Source organism: Lissotriton helveticus, chromosome 4_1 (assembly GCF_964261635.1).
Source record: "Lissotriton helveticus chromosome 4_1, aLisHel1.1, whole genome shotgun sequence".
Taxonomy (NCBI): Eukaryota; Metazoa; Chordata; class Amphibia; order Caudata; family Salamandridae; genus Lissotriton; species Lissotriton helveticus.
The window spans coordinates 228,171,947-228,192,362 of record NC_136063.1 but is presented as its reverse complement, the minus strand read 5'-3'; the positions used below and the strand labels follow the sequence as shown (position 1 = coordinate 228,192,362).

At 44.4% G+C, this 20,416-nt stretch overlaps 1 protein-coding gene across 3 annotated transcripts in view; it reads left to right on the top strand.

Moving 5' to 3' along the window:
• KHDRBS3 (KH RNA binding domain containing, signal transduction associated 3) overlaps positions 1 to 20,416 on the top strand; it is a 257,176-nt gene that overhangs the window by 163,580 nt on the left and 73,180 nt on the right. For 2 of the 3 annotated variants that reach the window (XM_078686713.1, XM_078686711.1), the window contains exons 6-7: positions 12,462 to 12,482; positions 15,048 to 15,243. In XM_078686713.1, the coding sequence (XP_078542839.1) occupies positions 12,462 to 12,482; positions 15,048 to 15,243 (217 nt within the window). The remainder of the gene's footprint in view (positions 1 to 12,461; positions 12,483 to 15,047; positions 15,244 to 20,416) is intronic. The other variant, XM_078686712.1, reaches the window with a different exon arrangement.

The following is a 20,416-nucleotide window of genomic DNA, read 5'->3' as shown; positions in this document are numbered from 1 at the left end:
GAAAACTGACTGCATTTACAACAAAAAAACTGCTTTATTTAAAAGCAGTCCCAGACATGGTGGTCTGTTGAGCCCAGCAGGCTGCCATCCCTGGGAGGGCCTGTCATTCTCAATGTGCTCACAAATTGCGAGAGGCTCATTAATATTCATGAGCCTCCAATGTGCGACCCCATTGGGAATCGCAAACAGTGTTAAACACACTGTTGTACATGCCAAATAGCGCCTTGCAAATTGCGAGTCACAAATGAGTCGCAATTTGTGAGGCACTATTTTGCAGGTCGTACATCTGGCCCCAAGTGTCATGCCTATTCCGCCCTTCCAAGTTATTACCATTTCAAACCAATAACAGAAATATCCCCCAATCGCCTTTCATCTCTTTATCTAGTCATTCTGGGCTGTGACAGGGGGTGCGTGTGTTGGGACTGAGTAAAACTCTCCTGTGTCTCTTTTTTGAGGTTCGAGAAACAGGAGTTTTTTAGCTATTTATCTTTGTTGATGTGTCTTACAGTGGTTCCCAAACTGCATGCTTGGCGCACAGTGTCCCTGGCCAGTTGTGACAGCCCACCAGGGTGCTGCGGCGCACAGATTGGGAACCAGTGTTAAACTGATGTGACACTTAACCTGTTTTCTGTGTGAGAGTAACCTTGTTTGATTGCCTTCAAATGATAGATCCTTCCTTGGCCAGCCTCATTACTGTGTGCTGGCCCTCTGGTGGCGGACAAATGGCTATGTCCCTCTTTCCACAAACTACTGGGAAGAGCTAGGGGTGGCTGTGTAGCCCCAGCTCCTGAGAGCAGCCTTTTAGGCACCAGGGGTCTCTCCTGCTAGATTTCCTGCAGAGTCATGTCCTCTCTGGTCATCTGGACCCTCTTGGGGTCAGAAGATCTGTTTTGTGTGTCTCTGAAACAAACAAAAAGAAGACGTACTACCTGACCCATTGAGAGCAGTTCCAGTCCCTTGTAACAGCAGAAATCAGTAGTCTTAGAGACCTCTTATTCCAGGAGGAGTCAGGATTCTTCTCCAAATAGGCCTTCTTTTTCAGGTGGAGTATAGCTAGGACCAGGAAAGTTCTGAGGAGGCAAGGGAAAGGTTCCAGATTTATCCTGTTTACTAGCCAGTGATTAAATTCTCCTTCACTGTACTAACTACTTTTGTGCAGTCTCCTCACCTTCTTTTGCTACACTTTCTCTTTGCTTTACCGTAAAATATTTCAAGCAAGTCTGTCTTGTGATCCTTAGCCACTCCCCTATTATATAAGCTCACACCCCACCTGACAAAGATCAAACTGTTTCTCTCCCCACTGTCAATGGAACCAGGCTATATAGGAGGTTCATGAAAATTAATAAGAGAAGCCCATCTTGAAATCGCAAAGTCAAAAGAGGTGGTGCTTAGGCTGTTTTTGTATTACTAACTGTATCTGTCCCCTCCCAAATAGGTAATCCTTGCTAAGTGGTCAAAAGTTAACACCTTCTCTGTGCTTCCAAGGTTCAGATGCAAGCCAATATCGTTTGAGTCAAGGATATGTTTTCCCGCTATAGCTTAGACCATCTAAAGTACATTTTTCTGAAGTTACCTTTTCTCTCAGTTTATCAAAAATGAGATTTTATCATTACATCAGATATTGAAAATTAAATAGGAAATACATTTAAAGGAGTATCCTGGCATCTTCCCAGACAGAGAAATGAAAGTTAATATTTTAATTGCATGCAAGCCTTTCCTATGGAAAAGGTATCTTAACCTACGAAGAGAATGAGCTTTTAGACTTTCTATCACATTGAGGGCAACCATTTATAATATGTACATTTTATTCCTATGATAAGCACCTTGAATTTTTGGCTTACAAGGTACACTTTATGGGTACATTAGGGTTGAAAATAGGTTTTCCTGCATGGTGAAGGCATTTTTTTTATTTGTGTTACGGCAATGCCTTTAAACTGCAGTCCAGCCGCCGAACAGTGGTGCTATTTGCAGCTACATATTTCTGTAACATATGTGGATGGCGTAAATGCACACCGATGCCCACATATGACATTTGTCTCCTGCTCCACTGGTGTGGTTTGTACTCCATCAATAATGGCCTTAAATAAAAGTTAAATAGACCGTTTGGGTGAAATCAAGGTTACCAATACCATTTGGATGAAATCAATTTTATCAATAAAAACTTAGAGCAGAGCCTGGAGAAAATGACTACCTTGACCAAAGAGGCTTTAAGAGTGACACACAGACAAAGCAAAAGGTTCCTCAGTTTGAGGGATGTTGTTCATATGAATGATGTGGATTTTAAAAAATAGGAGAGACTCAAGTGTTTCAAGTGACAAAAGCCACTTGAAGATGAATATCTAAGGTGCATTGGACATGCTGAGAGATACGATATTGGAAGTTTACCGTCTTCTGAGGGCGATTTTGTTTTTTGGTAATTAGGTTTGAATAGTTTTCAGAGACAGATGATAATATCAAAGCTGAGCTGGTGTCACCTGACTCCTTTCATTTCCTTGTGCATGCAACATGCACTTCATCTATATTCTTGATGCAGTACCTTAACAACGTACTCTACAAAGTAACGTGCATGTGAAGAATAGAGCTAATCCATTGTCAATGATCCATATACAACAGCTAGCTATGGTATGTCAAGGAACATAATAACAGAATATTGGCCTCAAGTATGCATTAAAGAAAATAGGATTAGCGATTAACCGAGAAGCACATTGAAAATAATTTTAGACACTAAAGAGGACATTGGATAGTTCAATGAGGTAAAATGATTCATGAGGCAAATATAATCCACCTTGCCGCCATAATCCACGTTGTCACTTTTCAGGCATCTAAATCCAAGCAATAATGAGCACAAAATGCATACACAGGGTTCCAAGTCACTGCTTTGCTCACGATGACTAAGGGGGAAGTCCTGCCACACCAATGTCTACCTTGGCAGGTATACTCACAGATGGCAAAGTCCCGGTCTTCCTGGCTCTCAAATCATTAATTCCAGCTTAAAAGTCAAACTGTCTATTCATTCAGACTAATGAAAAACAATCATAACAAGCAGGCATGAACACGATCCAGAGGTCTGTCTCTCTAGGCACATATGTGGAACTGGCTAATTGCCAGGGATTTCCTTAATATAGTAGTTCACTTCCTGGAAATTAAAAACTCAAAAGCAAAACGCCTCAGCAGGCTTTGTCAATTAAATGATGTGGTACTCCTCTGTATGAGGCCATCCCCAGAAAACAAAAACTGCCCAAAGTAAAAGTTCAGGTTTTCACAGCCAGGCACTTTGAGTAATACCATTTTATGAACTATTGTACGTATTTCCACTAATATCCATGATTCCAACTGTTATATTCAAACTAATAAGAACCAATGCTTGGGAGCTTCTAATAACCCCAGAATGGCCACACCATTCATGGTGCACTGAACTTCTACATTTTTCAGAGTGCGCACAAAGGGTGCTGTTCTCCAGTTCAGGTTGAGGGGCTAGATCCTTTACCCTAACCCAGCATCGTTGAACCCCTAGCTCCTGAACTTGCAATACGGACACTTAAATATTCCACAAGATTGCATCAACATTTAAAACGGGGTTAGGTATACATCGGATATGGCAATTTACACTTTTAAATAGAAGTGATTGTGCATCTGCTGCATTCAAAAGAATATCTACCTTACCAGATGCCAGGAGGAGATAGTACTCCATAGCTTCCCTATTCAATAAAGGCTAAGCTGCAGTCTTCTTCCATAATGGTACATCTTGTAGACATTCCTACTTATAGAAAATATCCTTCACAACATTTTTCTTCAGAGATCTAGTTATAAAAACAATTTTTTTTCATAGGGGTTATGGAAGCCTTTCCTCCAATAAAGAGACTGTTGAGCTCAATACGAAAGTTTCAAAGTTGTTATGCCTCCTATTTGAACCAATTCTTATACCTATGTTAGAGATCACATCTTGGAAAACAGCTTTTCTTGTATCTATTGCTTCTGTCTACAGGATTAGTAAGTTCAGGCAATATGTGATAATGAACTGCAGATGGTTTTCCATCAACAATAAAGTTGACATGAGAACTCGTCATAGTTTTCCCCCCCCAAAGGTCAGATTTTTGACACTTCCCTTACAACGTTTTTACAAAAATCTGTCTTCTCCATCATAAAGGTCATTGAATGTGAAGAGTATTGAATTTCTTTCTGGGTAAAACAAATGATATTTAACAGTCGGTTCATGGTTGTTGGAGCTCTCTGTCCCTGAGGCTCTGGTCAGGGGTCCAGCCAACTAGGGCAGTACTGCAGGGCAGCAGTCCAGCACATCAGTAGTTTAGCAGAGCAGCTGTCCAGCAGCAGAGTGGTAGTCCTCCAGCAGCACAGCAACCCCTGGCAGAGCAGCCACAGGTTCGGAAGTGTACTGAAACGTGGGTGCCTGAGGTCCTTTACGTGTACCCAGGTGTGCCTTTTAATTGAGAGAGAAGCTTCTAGAGGTTTCCCTTTGAAGTCCCCAGGCATCCTGCCTTCCCTGTCCTGGCTCCAGACTAAGTATTCAGGGTATGCAGCCCAATGTGTGGAGGCAGGAGTGTGAGTGTAAGTAGAGCTAGGCCTATCTCTCTATTGTGTGTTGCTGTCTAGGAGGAATGCACAAAGCCAAACTGTCAGATACACCTAGTCATGTGACCCAGAGACAGGCTGCAGGCACTAAATGGCTAAGGCAGGAAAATTGAAAATTCTTTAAGTGGCATTTTAAAAATTGTAATTGAAAATCTGACTTCAGCATTAGTTAGTATTATTCATTAAAATTCCAAATAAACCAAACATGAGCCAGTTACCTACTCCCATTTGGAAATAACAACTTGCTAAATGTAATAAGGTAGCTCCAATAATATCCTATGGTAGAGATAGGCCTTGCAGTAGTGAAAAACTAATTTTAGAGTTTTTCACTACCAGGACATTTAAAACTTAAAAGCACATGTCCGACCTCTTAAATACACTCCACTTTGCCCTCTCGGCTGTCCCTGGCCTTCCCTAGGGGTAACGTATATGCATTAAAAAGGAAAGGTTTAGGCCTGGCAGAAGGTGTATTTTGCCAGGTCGAAATAGCAAGTTAAAACTGCACATACAGGCTGCAATGGCAGACCTGAGGCAGTACCCAGTTGACCAACCTATGAAAGGTCGCAGGGGCATTCTTAAAGCCAAAGGGCATCATCCTAAATTGGGAGTGGCCCTCTGGAATTGAGAATGAATTCAGACCACTCTTTCGCCCCCTCAGTCAGGGCAATCTGCCAGCACCCTGATGTGAGATCAAATGTAGTCAGGAACTTGGCAGTACCCAGCCTGTCGGTGAGCTCATGAGGTTGGAGAACGGGGTGTGCACCAGTTTTCGTGACGGAGTTGAGTCCTCTGTAGTCCACACAGATCATGAGTTCTGTATTGGTGCCTGTGGGGCAGCTTTGGGTACCAGCATCACAGGGCTGCACCAGGGACTGTTGGAAGGGTCAATTCCCCTAACACCAGCGTCTTGGAGACCCCTTCCTTGATATTGGCCCTCACCTTGTCTGACAGCCTGTACATTTTATTTTTAACATGCGACCTGTCTCCAGGGCCAATGCCATGTACCTACAGGTGTGTGAGGGCTGAGGGAGAACAGAGACGAAAACTGCCTCAGCACCTGGTGACAGTCACTTTGCTGTTCTGAGATCAGAGATGGGGAGAGGCAGACACTCTTTACTGATAAATCATGGTCCTGTGCCGAGATGAGGTCAGGACGATGCTCGGTCTCTTTTTCCATGCCTTTATCTGTCACCAGGAGCATGTTACCTTTGAACCTCTCAAAGGATAGGTTTAGGCGGTTCACATGGAGTACCCTTTAGGGGTTGCTAGGGGTCTTGAGATCCACCAGGTAGGTGGACCCCCTTCCACTCCTTCTCCTCACATGGGCCTCTCCAGTGATCCTGAAGAGCTCTGGACTCCACACCCTCTGGCCAGTTTGAAACTCTACCAGAGTACCTTTCTGGTCATACCAGAGTTCATAATTTCTTGTCTGACTTCAAGATTGCATTTGCCTTCTTCCAAAAGTGATGCATCTGGTTGCAGAGGGCCAACATGTAACTGACCACATAGTGAGAGGGTTTCCTGGGGGCTTAATCCCACCCCTCTCTGACAAGGCTGAGAGGTCCCCAAACAGAGTGGCCCAAAGGAGTTTACAGGAGCTAAAACCAACCCCCTTCTGTGGCATCTCCCTGTAGGCAAAGACATGGCTTGGCAAGAGCATGTGCCACTTACACCTCATGGGCTCAGTTAGGCCCATGATCATGCCTCTGAGGGTCTTATTGAATCTATCCACAAGTCTGTTGATTTGGGGGTGATAGGTTGTGGAGAGCTTATAAGTCACTCCACACTCCTATCACATGGACTATATGTACTTCTAAATTATGTTATTGTGGGGTACCCCATGTGGGTAAAAATCACCATAAGGGCCTCAGTCACCAATCTCAGAGGGATGACCTCTGGGTAGCGAGTGGAGTGGTCCACCAAGACCAGGATGAACCTATTGCCTAAAGCCGTCTTGGGGTCCAAGGGACCAACAATGCCGATGCCCACCGTCTCAAAGGAAAGTCCAATGACAGGTAATGCGCTCAGGGGAGCATTGAGCTTTTTCCCTGACTTCCCACTGGCCTGGCAAGTGGGACAAGACCTGCAGAATGCATCTGAGGCTGTTGTCATCTGGGGCCAATAGAAATGGGCAGAAAGCCTGGCATAGGTCTGTCTTACCACAGGGGAATGTCATGAGCCAACCCCAGTATGAAGTCCCAGCAACACTGGGAGACCACCAGAATGTGGGCTGTCACATGTTGAGGAACCTCAGGCTCGCTATATAGAAGGTTGTTCTACCAATAGATTAGAGGTATCACCTGCTGCCTGGGCCTGAACTTTCTGCCTAAATCCCTCTAGAGTGGGGCACTCTTTCTGCACTTTGCAGAATCCCCCACTTGTGGGCCCACCCTCAAACTGCCATCTAGAAAGCTCAGGCCCGTCACCCTGGTTGGCTCAGGTGCCCCATCATTCAGGACCACAGAAAGTTCAGGGGCTTGTTTTCAATGCCCCTTGCCCTTACCTTTCTTGGCACCTGCCTGGCCATTGATCCAGGCTCCAGGTACCCTGGACTCCCTTCTTGGCAGCCATGGACCGTGTGGTCATAACGACCCACTCAGACAATCCCAACATCTCCAAGTGTGATCTGAACTCTACCTTCTTTCAAATAGTGTGGTCTAGGTTGACAATCTTCAAGCATGGCAGGGCTCACAGATACTTTTTTCAGATCCTGAGACCTCCCACACACATGGAACCAGAGCCAATGGTAGATGACTTGGACAGTTGTCTGCGACTATGACTTGGGGGAATGTGTTGGGGAGGACCTGCTCTGGGACATGAGCTGACGCCTTATAGTGGCTTCTGTGTCTCTCAGAGCCTCCACCCATGGCCCTTTGATGGTGACCCAATCCCTAAATGTGGGAGTATTTGCAGGTATCTGAGCATTTGAAAACCATCTCATTATCCCCCAGGAATACTAGGGTACCCGCTGCCTACTCCTCAAAATTAGCTGGACCACCTCCTCCCCAACCACTACAATTGCCAACCCGAGTGTCTGCCCCCCAGTGGGGGTTGTGCCTTCTTGGGACATTTGGTTTCTCCCTTGGATTGCCCATATTTGTAACACTCAGTACATTGGAATAAAAACCTCTCTGTTTGCTTATCAAAGAATCTCTTCTTCTTGGTTTTAGACTGGGACTGGCTACCACTGTTCCCTTGGAAATTATTTTGGGCGACCTTTTGAGAACTCCTTACATTTTAAGTTTTTCTCACCCCTCTTACTTCCGGTGGGATCACCTGACCATCCCTCTGGGAGTCCCTGCAGATTTCCTTTTGGATACTCTTGTGCTGACCCAGAGGTACAACTCCTCAGCAAACGTCCTGGCCTCAGTCATCTTGCTGTCCACTAGGTGCTGGTGCAGCTCTGTAAAACAAGTATTGAGCATGTGTTCCCTTAGAACCAAGTTGTGAGAAGCTGGCCTGGTATATGATGTCCACTATTGTAAGTGCGGACCCTGAACCAGTCCAGACGATCCGTATGGTGATCTTAGAGGTCCTAGACAACCTTAGAAAGCTCTCTCAGTTGTAGCTGTAGAGAGCAGCCTTCAGGCTTAGTCCAGAAGGAGTGTAAAGCAGCTTGCTTTACCAGAATGCAATCTTATAGTATAGTTTAAAGGAAAAAGAACCACAAAAGGTATTTATAAAAATATGTATTTATGATATAATACTCTCTAACACGTTCAGATATCTCCTACCCAGATTTAAACACAATGAACACAATACTTTGCATAGAAATACAGTAAATAGCCTGAAATACACAGTGGACCCCAGAGGGGGACCAAACCATATACTAAGAATGTGGTTTAAGTACCAAAACTCGAAACAAGACAATTTTGAGAGGACGTAGAAGTGATTGGGACCCAAGGAACCACCCAATGTGAGTGACTAGGTACCCCACGGAGAGCGTGCGCATAGTGGAAACACGACCACGTGCTCTGTACAAGTCTATGTGTAGGTCACGGTTGGAATTTTGAACATTAAGGACCCTTCCCAGTGGACCCTGAGGAAACCCTGTGGAAGACAGAAGGTAGGAGAGCCTCTCCACCCATGCATACCCTAGTACCCATGTTACCTACACCAGGGAAGCCGGGTGCATAGGTGTGAAGTGGTGTCGGAAACCCAAAGTGCCGCTGCTGAAAAAGAAGAAAGTGTCCTGTGGAATCCGAAGGTGGATTCTAGTTGAGAAGTACCAGCAAGCTGAGGGGACAGAGTCTGTCACTCGGGAGTGACCAGGAGATCTGGAAGACAAATGCCCATCAATGTCGGAGTTGCAGGATAGTTGACGGTGACCTTGACTCTGCAGCTGTGAGGACCAGGTGACGCTGAGGAAGACCAGGAGCTGTGCACAAGCTGTCCCTCGTCGGATGCTGACTGCTCAGTGTCCGGCGGGAGCACCAACAAGCCTTGGCAAATGTAACCCACACAGAAGTCAAAGAAGGTGCAGCGTTGGGACCAGCAAAGGGCCCGAGCAGTCAGGAAAGCCCTAAAGAAACAAAGGTTACCCTCAAATGGACCCACATGCTGGAGGCACCAGAGTCCCGAGAAGACCTCAAGCAGCTCACCAAAAGATGCAGGCCACGATGCACAACGATGCGTTGTGGCCGAAGATTCTGGCCACTGGAGATGCTCGGGGTTGGGGCTTCTTGGAGCCCGAAGATGTTCTTGGAAGGAAGCCAACAAGCGTTTGGAAATGCAAGTTGACATGATGCACAGAGGTTCGGTTATTTCAGCCCCCATGAGGGATACTGGCCTCAAACTTGGTGAGAGGGCAAGGCAGGCCTCAAGAGCTGTGGAGAATCACAACCTATGTTGCAGAAACTTTTGGGGTCTGGAGGTGCTCAGGCTCAGCAGACCAGTCAACTTAGTTGTGGTGCCTGCGAGTGCAGGGAAGTAACTCCTTCACTTCAAGGGAGATTTACTGTATGGCACTGCCCACACACAACTCCAAATACTTACCGCTGACCACCAGTGTAAGACAGTGGGTTATTGGTTGATGGGGGTGAAATCCTTCTTAAGTAGCATCTACAGATCATCTCACTGTAAAGTCACAAGTAAACCCTAAATTAACCTGTGCTCAACCCTTGGATTGCTTGGCACAGATTAGTCAGTCTTAACTCCGAAGCAATGTGTAAAATATTTGTGCAACACTTTAAACAGTTATACAGTAAAAACACACAACAAAAGGTTCCCACACTAAGTTAGAAAAATAGAGTATTTTTTAATAAATAGATCAAGACCACAACAACAAAAATCCAATCAGTATAACCGGATATATAATTTGTTTTTGTAAAAATAGTGCCAAAAGGCACAAAGCACCAACTGTGGATATCTAGTTGTGCAGGACCAGGACAAAGTCACAAGGTCAGGCCGACTGCAATGGAGCCCTGGTCTGCTACAGGGACCCAGTTAGACCACTGAACACAGTACCTTAAATTCTGATTTGCAGAGCGTTAATGAGGATCTGCGTCAGAGATGCTTCCGGCAGCCAAAGCAATGTGTTATATCAAAGTTGGGGCAAGGATGCGATGCGTGGTCCTGCTTTGCCGACGATGGACGTGAGGGCCTGTACCAAGGATTACGTCACTCAGTGGCGCTTCCAATGAGGTAATGGACTGTGATGAAGGTTTTTGGAATGGTTCTGATCCTCACAGCAATGGTGGCGTCAGTTCTGCTCAGAGTTGCGCTGCACAGCAGAGGAGATACACCATTCTGCTGAATCCTCAGAGGCTGGCAGAGCATCTTGGGCACACTTCCAAGAGCCCAGGTTTGACCCACTGGAGATTTTCGACTTCCAGAAAAGAGACCAAGTCCGAATGTAGAAATCTTCACCACAACTTCGTCCAGAATCTTCCCCGACAATGACTCTGCCTCCTTGGACTCCACCTGCAGCCTTGCCCTATTGAACTTTACCTTCTCAGAACAATTTTTCTTGAAGTTTTATCTAAGTCTGAAGGTAAGCGTCAACCGGGCCCAATCCACTTTCTCTGTCCGACTTGTACTCCATTGTGGTCGGCGATATTTTTGTACTTTTAACCAGTTCTCGTGGGACTAGAAGCCCGCAGTTGGCACTATGATCTTTTAGGTAGTAGTTTTTACCTTAAACCTAAAAAAATGATAACTCCAGCTCTACTGATTGGATTTTTGTCTTTTCAGTGTAAAATAATGTATTACATTTACTCCGTTTTTTTTAAAATCGGTGTGGTATTTTTCTTGTGTTTTGTTTTTACTTTATTGCTGTTTGCGTGCTGCATAAAATACTTTTCACATTGGCTCTAAGTAATGTTTGGCATCTTTTGTGCCAAGGTACCAGAGGGTTAAGCACAGGTTAATTTAGGGACTTTGATGGTTCACCCTGACAGGGATTGCGGCTGTTGCTTGAACAGGGGTCACTCTCCTTAAAAACAGCAACCCAATTTCTCACATCCACTATTCTCTACGGAGCCTTGATTCCTAAAAAAGAGAACTCATTTAACTGTCTCTGGTAGGTCCAGGCTGCTGTTGGAGTAATCTTCCTAAAAGGAATTGTAACTTTTTCCAGCTTCTGTAGGCTTCAGGCTGTTTAGCTACGTTATACTGTGTTTCTCTCACTTTTCCTTTATAAAGGTTTATGAAAGGTTTTAACTTTTCTTTAAGTAGCGACATTTTCTGACCTTAAAAGTGGCTTCTTTTTTTAAAGACAATAGGAGAAGGAGTCTGCAAAAGTATGTCTAAATGTTTATGTGTAGATATCGGATTTTATAAAAGAAAAGTATGACAAATATATTTTATAAAAGTGCTCTGTGATCCTGAATGTAGGCAGTGCAATTCCATTGGATATAGTTAAGATTTCCCTTTCCTCTAGAAGAGAGCCAGGATTACAACTAAGTAGCTATCCTTTGCTTGACTCTTGGGGATATAAATAAAAAAAGATTCTTGCCATTTGTGTCATTCCCTTTAAATCTGTACAGCACTGTACTTCTTAAGGAACCTTCTGAAACAGAAGATAAACATTCATATGTTAATATTAATGTATAGGTTTTCATACCGTAATGCATTTTTTAAATATGTTTTTAAAATACACATTATTACTACTCTTATGTCTTTTCGCTCCTTCATAATTTTATCCTCCAGCATGGACATTAGAACCACCTGATAGTCGTATAATAGAAATGCATTTATGTTCCAAAGTATATTGAGGCATTTTGTAGCATCAAACATTCCCTTGTGAACATCTAGTTGGGAGTTCCAGTATCACTCTATTATGGCTAGGCAGCACAATGTTTTAAACTTAGATAAGCCTGAGGAGGGGTCAAGCGATATAGAACATTTTCCGATTTCAACTGATTAAGATTTTATCTGCATCATTGCCCTGTACATTTTCAGCACATAATTTTGGAATCCACCTTGCTTCCTGACCTGCAGTCAATGACTTGGAATTTACAAACATGGAACCCAGGTGCTGCTAATGGGTAATTTGAGTGTCACGTTGATTATACAGTATTTTGAAAATAAGCTGCAACCCAAAATGCTGTGTAAGTTGTGTGGGCAAATAGCGTGGATGAATTATCCACTCAAAATGTAATTAATTGTATAAATATAAAATGATATGATGACCGTGTATCTGTCTAGTCTATATCAGTCTCCCTGGTGAAATATAATTGAATGCTTACATATATGAAACCACAAACAGACTTTCATTGTTGGGGCGCTTTATGTGTTCTATACTATAAATTGTCCATAGGCATTGTAATATAGCGTGTTATTTACTCTACCAACAATTTGTGTCCCATTTCAGTCTGTTTTACAACACAACTTTCATTATTGTAAAATTATCTATTTTTATTTTTCTTAAGCAACGGAAAGTTTGGAACGAGGTGAGTATTCACGTTCCAAGGAAAAGAGTAAATCTGACCTTCCTGGAATTAGTGTTGTCATTTTTGTATAATTACTTGTTTTACGCTTTAAATGTACAACAATCATATGTTTTGGACCAGAGATCAGCGTTCCCCTGTCCTTTCCTGTTTATTCTTCATCGGTGGGATGCACATTTTAGGTTTAAATGGATAGGGGCACAAGTGAAAAACTTGAGGTGCATTTCAAAACCACTTTTACATGCAGAGGTCCAATTGACCACTGTCTGACCCCAACCCCTATTCCCTCAACTGAGATTCCCATAGTGGAAGCTGTCTTCCCACCAAGGACAGCTCCTACTCAGCAAAGGTATTTCGCTTGCCTTCATGAGTCCGTAATCTGCCAGTGCCTTGCAACTGCATCACCATTTGCAAATCATTGATACTTACCCCGGCGAGAAACACAGGAAGGATGACACCGCTTTACCGCCCTTTTCCCTGCAAATCCCAAATACTCGCTATGTAGAAATTGTGAGTGTCTATGCTGTATGATACCGGCTCGTTTGCTTTCATGCATTGCAGTGTGGCTTTTTGCAGTTGTAGCGTATCCCATTTTTTTTTACATCTACCTATTTTTTTTATTTATTTATGGGTTACAACCCCTGATGAAGAACATAGATGTATTAGTGTTAAAACAAATGACACAACGATATTCTGCGAAGTTTTTTTCCACTAATGGTGGTGAGGATATGGATGTCAGAGATGTACAAGATAAGCATCCTCAGATACTTTGATACATTAAAGGGAAAAGTAGACGCGAGGATTGGGATTGTTCCCATCAGGGTGGCTATCCTAATATCCCTTTTATTGTCAGTGACTGCATTATATGTAGTGCTTACCTTTTGAATGAAGAATAAATGGAACGCATCAAAGTCATCCAGATATAATGGCAAATAAAGCATGCTGGTGTCAGGAAGTTGTTAATAAATAATGCAAACCATGTCTCTTTGATAGATGATGTCTGCAAATTGTATCTTTAAAATTACCTTTTAACCTTTTTATGCGCACAAAAGCGTCTACCCCAGCAGCACTTTTACCCTGATCTGTGTTTAACACCATTCCACATGTGGTGGTTTTATTCCAAATCAGCAGGTCACACTTCTGGACTGGGTCCCATTAGTGTCATTTATTGTGCAACATCAACACGCAGGCTTCAGTATAATTGATATCTTTATATCTGTTGAGTATATTGTATAATAACTACTGTTACATGGAAAAATAGAATTTGCATTGAGATAAAGAAATGCAGCAGACATAAGTCTCAGACCACCTTGTACCCCTACCGCCCATAAATGATCCCCAAACCTTCTACGCACAGAGAGCTCCGGTTCTGCGCAGTTTCATAGCAAGCGGGGGCATAGCAACAGCCACCTTGACTCCTGTTGGGACAGTAAAATACAGAAATAATTAGGATTCGGCCCTCTGGGCTCTGGGGCACCTGCTTGCTCATTGATAGCGGCACACTGATACAAAGGGTGCCAGTGGACATAATGCCAGCAGAGCTAATTAGTTCCCCAGCTCACGATTTGGTAATAAGCAGCAGCTGTAATTCACATCCTCTAAGCCTGGTGCCACTGCTCCTGCTGCACTGTTGATAGCTAGGTCCCTCGCTGTGTTATGCGCAGGGCGTGGGGTGGCACACTTGCTCTATGCACCCCAGACTGACTGTTATCTCCCTCCCATACTTCCTCCCTGCAGTAACCTAGATTCATTTGATTTTTAAACTTACCTCCTCCATCGTGCAGCTCACAGCATGGTGCTCCTCACATTGCTCCCTTCCTCCAAAGCCACTCTGGTATGCGTGTGGGCAGAATGTATTCACATTCTCTCTGTGATTGGCCTGCGTGCATCACCCGCCCAGTGCTGTCAATCACAAACAGGGCGTGAAGGCTGGGCGAGCATGGCTGTGCCTTTGAGGCGCATCTTTAAAGAAGGGTGGGCCTGCACACATTTAGGTGCTACAGCGTTAACAACCCGTTTGATGCTGTTGTCTTTGGAAGATCTTCCAGAGCAGAATAGTCCTCAGCCACCCTTTCGATTCATACCATTTTGAGGTTGCTTTATTTAAATTATTTGCTGGATTCCAGAAGAAACAATGGGGGCCACTCTGCACTGCGCCGTTACACCCCTGGTACTAGTAGGTAGCTCATTAAAAAAATGTTTGAAATACAGGGACATTATGAAACTGAGAAGAAATCCAGTTCTCCTGCCTTTGCAATTATCCGTTCAAACTATCCCAGCTGTGCAAAGCGAGGCATCCAGCCAAAGCTGCCTCGTATACGTTGGTGAGACAGTTTGAGTGTGCTTCTCTGCCCAAACTCCTACTGTACGACATATTTGTTTATCTGTTGATACACAAAGAAGATGTTAGTTGCAGTGCAACCTGACATCTTGCAGCACAAGCCCTTTTATATACATTTAAAGTGATATTTAAAGCCTCCTGAATTTTTTGAGTTCCCCTTCACACCTGTGTATCTCTCTGCATATTGGAACACATTTATAAAATATCTGATTTTTCTCTATTGATAGGGGCAGAGGTGGAGTGCCACCTATATCAGCAAGCGTCCCGCGAGGAGCTGCTGCACCCCGGGGGATTCCACCTTCAAGGGTTGCTGTTTCACGAGTTCGCGGACTCTCCTCCAGAGCAAGAGGCATACCACCACCACCAGCTTATCGACCTGCCCCGCTGCCACCTGCATCAGCACCAGAGAGCTATGGTGAATATGTGAGTACAATCTGGATTATCTTTATACACGAGTTTTAAAAAAATCTATCTTTTGGCAGGACTTTATTGTGTTTGATTTCAATTACTGTAAGAAAGTGGGTTAGTGTAAGAAATTGGGTTATTGGTTGAGGTGGGTGGAAGCCCTACTCAGGAAACAAACACAATCCTTGTCAGGTTGAACCATAACAGACACTAAGTTAAGCTGTGATTAACCTTCTGGCAGCTTGGCACACATTGGAAGTATTTATGCAACACACAAACAGTAATAAAGTGAAAACACAACACAAGAAAAATTCCAAACCAACTTAGAAAAATAGAGTCACTTTTAGTTAATAAGATAAAACCAGGACGTCAAAACTCCAATCAGTAGAACCAAAGAAATTCTGTTTTGAAATAAATACAGCCCCCAGAAGCACACAAGTGCACTTGTGCAAGACCACAGAAAAAATACAAGTTCATGCAGACCACAATGGAGCGTGGGCCAGATACAGGGTGGCAGGGATCAGGTTAGTCTTGATAAATGAGTTACCTTCCTAAAGTTCGGTGTGAAGAGATCTGTTCACAGTGGAGGAGGCCTTGAGGAGTAGGGAGAGCATTGCAAATGGCCATCACTGAAGCATGAAGAGTCGGCTGGGGGGTCCGGGCTGCCATCACGGTAGTGCGAAGAGTCAGTCTGATGTCATGGCGGGTCATTGCTGGAGCATCCCGTTGGTGGTCTCCCCAGGCTGTCGTTGATGTAGTGTGAAGTGCAATTCTCGTGTTGCCTGTCATTGCTGGCAGTCACTGCAGCTTGAAAGGCAGGTCCTCTTAGGAGCTTTGCATGAATTATTTTTGTGGGTGTCTGAAGAAAACTGGCTGTCTACATAGTGTACTAAAACGAAGTTCACTGCTCAGAGTCCAGTGAGACCCAGAATGGTATACAGCGGCAAAAGTAGATAATACTAACACTCTATTTGTGGTAGTGTGGGCGAGCAGTTAGGCTTATCAGAGGGTAGTGCTAAACATTTCTAATACTCTGAAAAGCAAGAAATGAGACACACACTCAAGAATAGCTTCTAGACCAATTTGCAAAAATAACAACTATCTTCATATGTATTTTAGGTCCAAAAATCAGTATGATTAGGCAAGTGCGTTTCGAAAACAATTGCAGTAGACAATGCTTCAACACGTCAAGTATTTACCGTGATGGTCAATGTGGAATACATAGCAGTAACCTTAATTTAGTATTGCAGCCAATGGGAGAGATAAGGAGAAGGGCAGGACTGTTGATCAGAATACACGCTGGTAACCTGCAACACTGCATCACTGTCAAACAATTTAGTATTGCAGGCAATCAGGAGAAATCGATTGACGAGCAGGACCTTCAATCCAAGACCATTGCTGTCAGGGGTAAAACCACACAGGTTTTTGACAGGCTTGTTCTAGAGACACTTGGATTTCTATTCTTTCAGAGCAGAGGCCTTGGGGTCACAGGACCCAAGTGGAGCAGGCAGTTCTCGATTACCTTGCCCAGGGATGCTGGATGCAGGGAAACGTGGAAATGTCTGTCACTTGGGACGGGAGCATCAAAGATGCACCTCCGGTGGCCCATCCACAAATGGCAGTTGTGCAAAGACGGTTTCTGCCACACAGTCAACTCCACTGAACAGGAGATGCAAAAACACAGGAGCAGGGTTGTTTCCGACATTGGTCACAGGTGCTGTTGAGTACCCTGCCCTGTTGGTCAAAGGTGCTGTTGAGTACCCTGCCATGTCCAAGTGAAGACTGAAGGGCTCAGTAGCCTGGCTGTTTACCAAGAAGCCTTGGCAGCAACAAATGCATTTAAAAGGGACATCACAAGAAGAGGTTGTTGGGAGTGAGATAGGGGCTCACATACTCGGGGAGAACTGACTATCCCTCTTGGAGCGCTCTTCCCTCTTTTCTGTGGGTCACCACCTCGATGGATCCAAAGGTTAGCACTCGGTTACTGCTTCGAACTTGACCTGTGACATGAAGGGGACTGGTTCCATCAATCCAAGGGAGTTCCTGGTTCTTTGTCAAAGGCACACGGGCCTCCCAGGTTTATGGAAAACAGCTGCAAGACTAGTCATCTTTTGGTGTATGGTGTGGCCTATCCGCATCACACAAAGCATTGTCCAGAGAGGCGAGTGATTGAAACCCAAGCCCTGACGAATTTGCCACAACATACGTAATTGTCAATGAAACATGTTGGCCTTCTTGGAAAAGGTTAGCCACATGCAGTGATTTTAATCTGAGTGAGCTCACATTTGCAAATAAAGAGGGTAACCTAACAGTGAGTCTTAGCTCGATTTTAATTGCATGGAACACACTGTTCTCTGAATATCATGGGGTTTATGTTTGGGACAGTTAATTCTTTCTTTCTGCTCTTCTTGCCTCTCTATTGGAAACTATTTTATTTGTTTCTGTGAGTGGGCAACCGATGATGATATACGTCGGCATACTGGCGAGAACCTGCTGGTAGCCTCCCTGGTGTTGCATACTTGAGGTGCCCTCTCACTCTTTCACTTATTTTTTGTAAGTGTTCGTCACTCACATGCTGTAGGGGAGGGTAAGCATAGGTGGGTGGCTTGACTGGCAGTGGTCTTCATCTTTTATAAAAATATTAATTTGAGAGTTCTGGGACTGCGAGAAATTGGACAGGGTGCCAGAGAGTGGGTAGAAATAGGTATCCCCATGTTAGAAGCAGGTCCTAAGATTGACGTTGAATAAACTCTCTTATAGCCAGGCCTCAATTGTATTGGTGATTTGTGAGAGGAGGGTGGCCTGGTTATTTCCCTCTATAGTGCCTTGTTGTGAAGTGTAGTCTGTATCTGACAAAGATTTCCCAAAGCCATTGAAGCCATGTAAACACTGGACGAGGTATTGCTGAAACCATTGGTCTTGGTGGAAAAATTCAAATTTCGCCAACAAAGTCCTCTCAATAGGCATATTCTTTCACTCCTTCACCTGGTCAAGATTTCTACCTTCAGAGTTAAAGGCGCTCAAAATCCTCCAGTGGGACAAGCCTGGACGAAGTAATTCAGCTACTGGTGCAGCCTGGTGAAGCGGAATCTCCGCGGTCTTGGAAGTGCCAAACCCTCCACCCACTCCCTTGACCAGCTTCCCCCGAGAGTGACCAAAGACTTGAGGCTCACTCTAGCCCCTATCTGGGCCAAGATCATCAACAGCTCCCTGAGCGAAGGCTCCATCCCGGACTGCCTTAAAACAGGTCAAGTCACGCCTCTACTAAAAAAAACGGGCCTGGACATACAGGATATGAATAACTTCAGACCAGTCTCGAACCTTCCACTACTATCCAAAATCTTGGAAAGATGTGTGCTGTCGCAACTTTCCCAGCACTTAGAGAACACAAAGCTTCTAGACCCACATCAATCAGGGTTCAGAAAAGGCTGCAGTACTGAAACCGCAATACTTAACGTCCTAGACGATCTTCACATGTCGCTCGACTCCAACCATTGCTGCCTTCTCATCCTCTTAGACCTATCGGCTGCATTTGACACAGTCGATCATGCCCTACTAATCAATGTCCTAAAGGAGAGAGCAGGCCTTGAAAAGACTGTCCTAAAATGGTTCTCCTCCTTTCTTAACAACCGCACACAAAGAATAAAAATTAAAACTTGCGAATCAGACATTCTTCCCATCAGCAGAGGAGTTCCTCAAGGGTCTGTACTCTCTCCTCAACTCTTCAACATTTACATGGAGCCCCTCACCTTAATTCTAAGGAAAGCTAACATCCCCTTCCACCTTTATGCGGACGACACGCAACTCTATCTGGAAACCACATCGATCTCGGACATCCACAGACTGAACCACACACTTACCGAAGTTTAGCTCTGGCTCTCTTCCAACCACCTCAAACTCAATGAGGAAAAAACTGAAGTGCTCCTAATCTCTAATAAAGAAGAAAACCCCCAAATTCTTGACTGGCTCAAAGCCTTAAACGCTCTAAATGTGCCGCTTGTTCCATCAAACTCCATAAAATCCCTAGGGATCACCCTTGACCCCAAAGTGGATATGAAAGAACACATCTCAAAAACTGCCAAAAGTGCTTTCCTGAACCTGAAATTGCTCTACAAATTAAAACCATTCCTCCCCACAAAAGACTTGAAACAGGCCACGCAGGCTCTGGTCCTCTCCAGAATTGACTACGGCATTGCCACTCTGACTGGAACAGCCAAATCTCACCTACGTCCTCTGACCTCTACCCTAAATGCAGCTGCAAGAATGATCACGGGAATAAAGAAATATGAACACATCACCCCAGCTCTGAAGGATCTGAAATGGCTCCCGATTGACCAACGAGCTACCTTCCGCACAGCTTGCCTCACACACAAAGCCCTGCATACGGGCAAACCGGAATACCTGGCCAATAAGCTCAAAAGGGCCGGGCAATCTAGAAACCTCAGAAGCTCCAAAACGCTCCTACTCATTCCTCTGAAATCCCAGAAACTCTCAACATCTAGCAAATCCTTCGCGGGCAATGCTCCCAAGATATGGAACTCCATTCCCCCACACATCAGAATGACCGCATCCTTCCCGAAATTCAAGAAGCTACTCAAAGTCCTCTTCCTTGAGCGCTCCGGAACCAACTAGAACTAATCCTAGTCTTTATAGTTTCATGTCCTCGCTCACCCCAGAGCTGATTGACTTGCCTACGAATCTCCGCCCTGGTTCACGCCTGGCTGCTATTGTATAGAGTGTACTCACTCCTGTATTCATTGACCTGCTTTTTGTCCGCATTATCTGTCTAACCCATGTATATTTGCTGTGAAGCGCTCTGATACCCTCGGGTCCAGCCAGCGCTATACAAAACTTTAATAAATAAATAAATAAAATAAGTCCAAATATGTTTAAAGTTCCAACTTTGCAGCGTTTGTGGAGCAGCTTCTCTTGTTCAAGTCTAAGCCTGCCAGGATTTCAGGGACCGCACTTAGGGGTTAGAAGTCACTCCTGAAAAGGCCACCCATAGGGTTCAGTTCAAATCCATTTGCTACCGGTCAGCTGATAACTTCAGGAAAAAGGCCTCTTCCAGCTTGTTTGTAGCTACATTGAAGGTCAACTGACTGACTCCTAGAGTTGTCTTGTTAGTCCTGGGTTCAAGTGGGAGCAGGTTTGGACATTCAGGTCTTGACAGAGGTCTCAAACAGCAGGA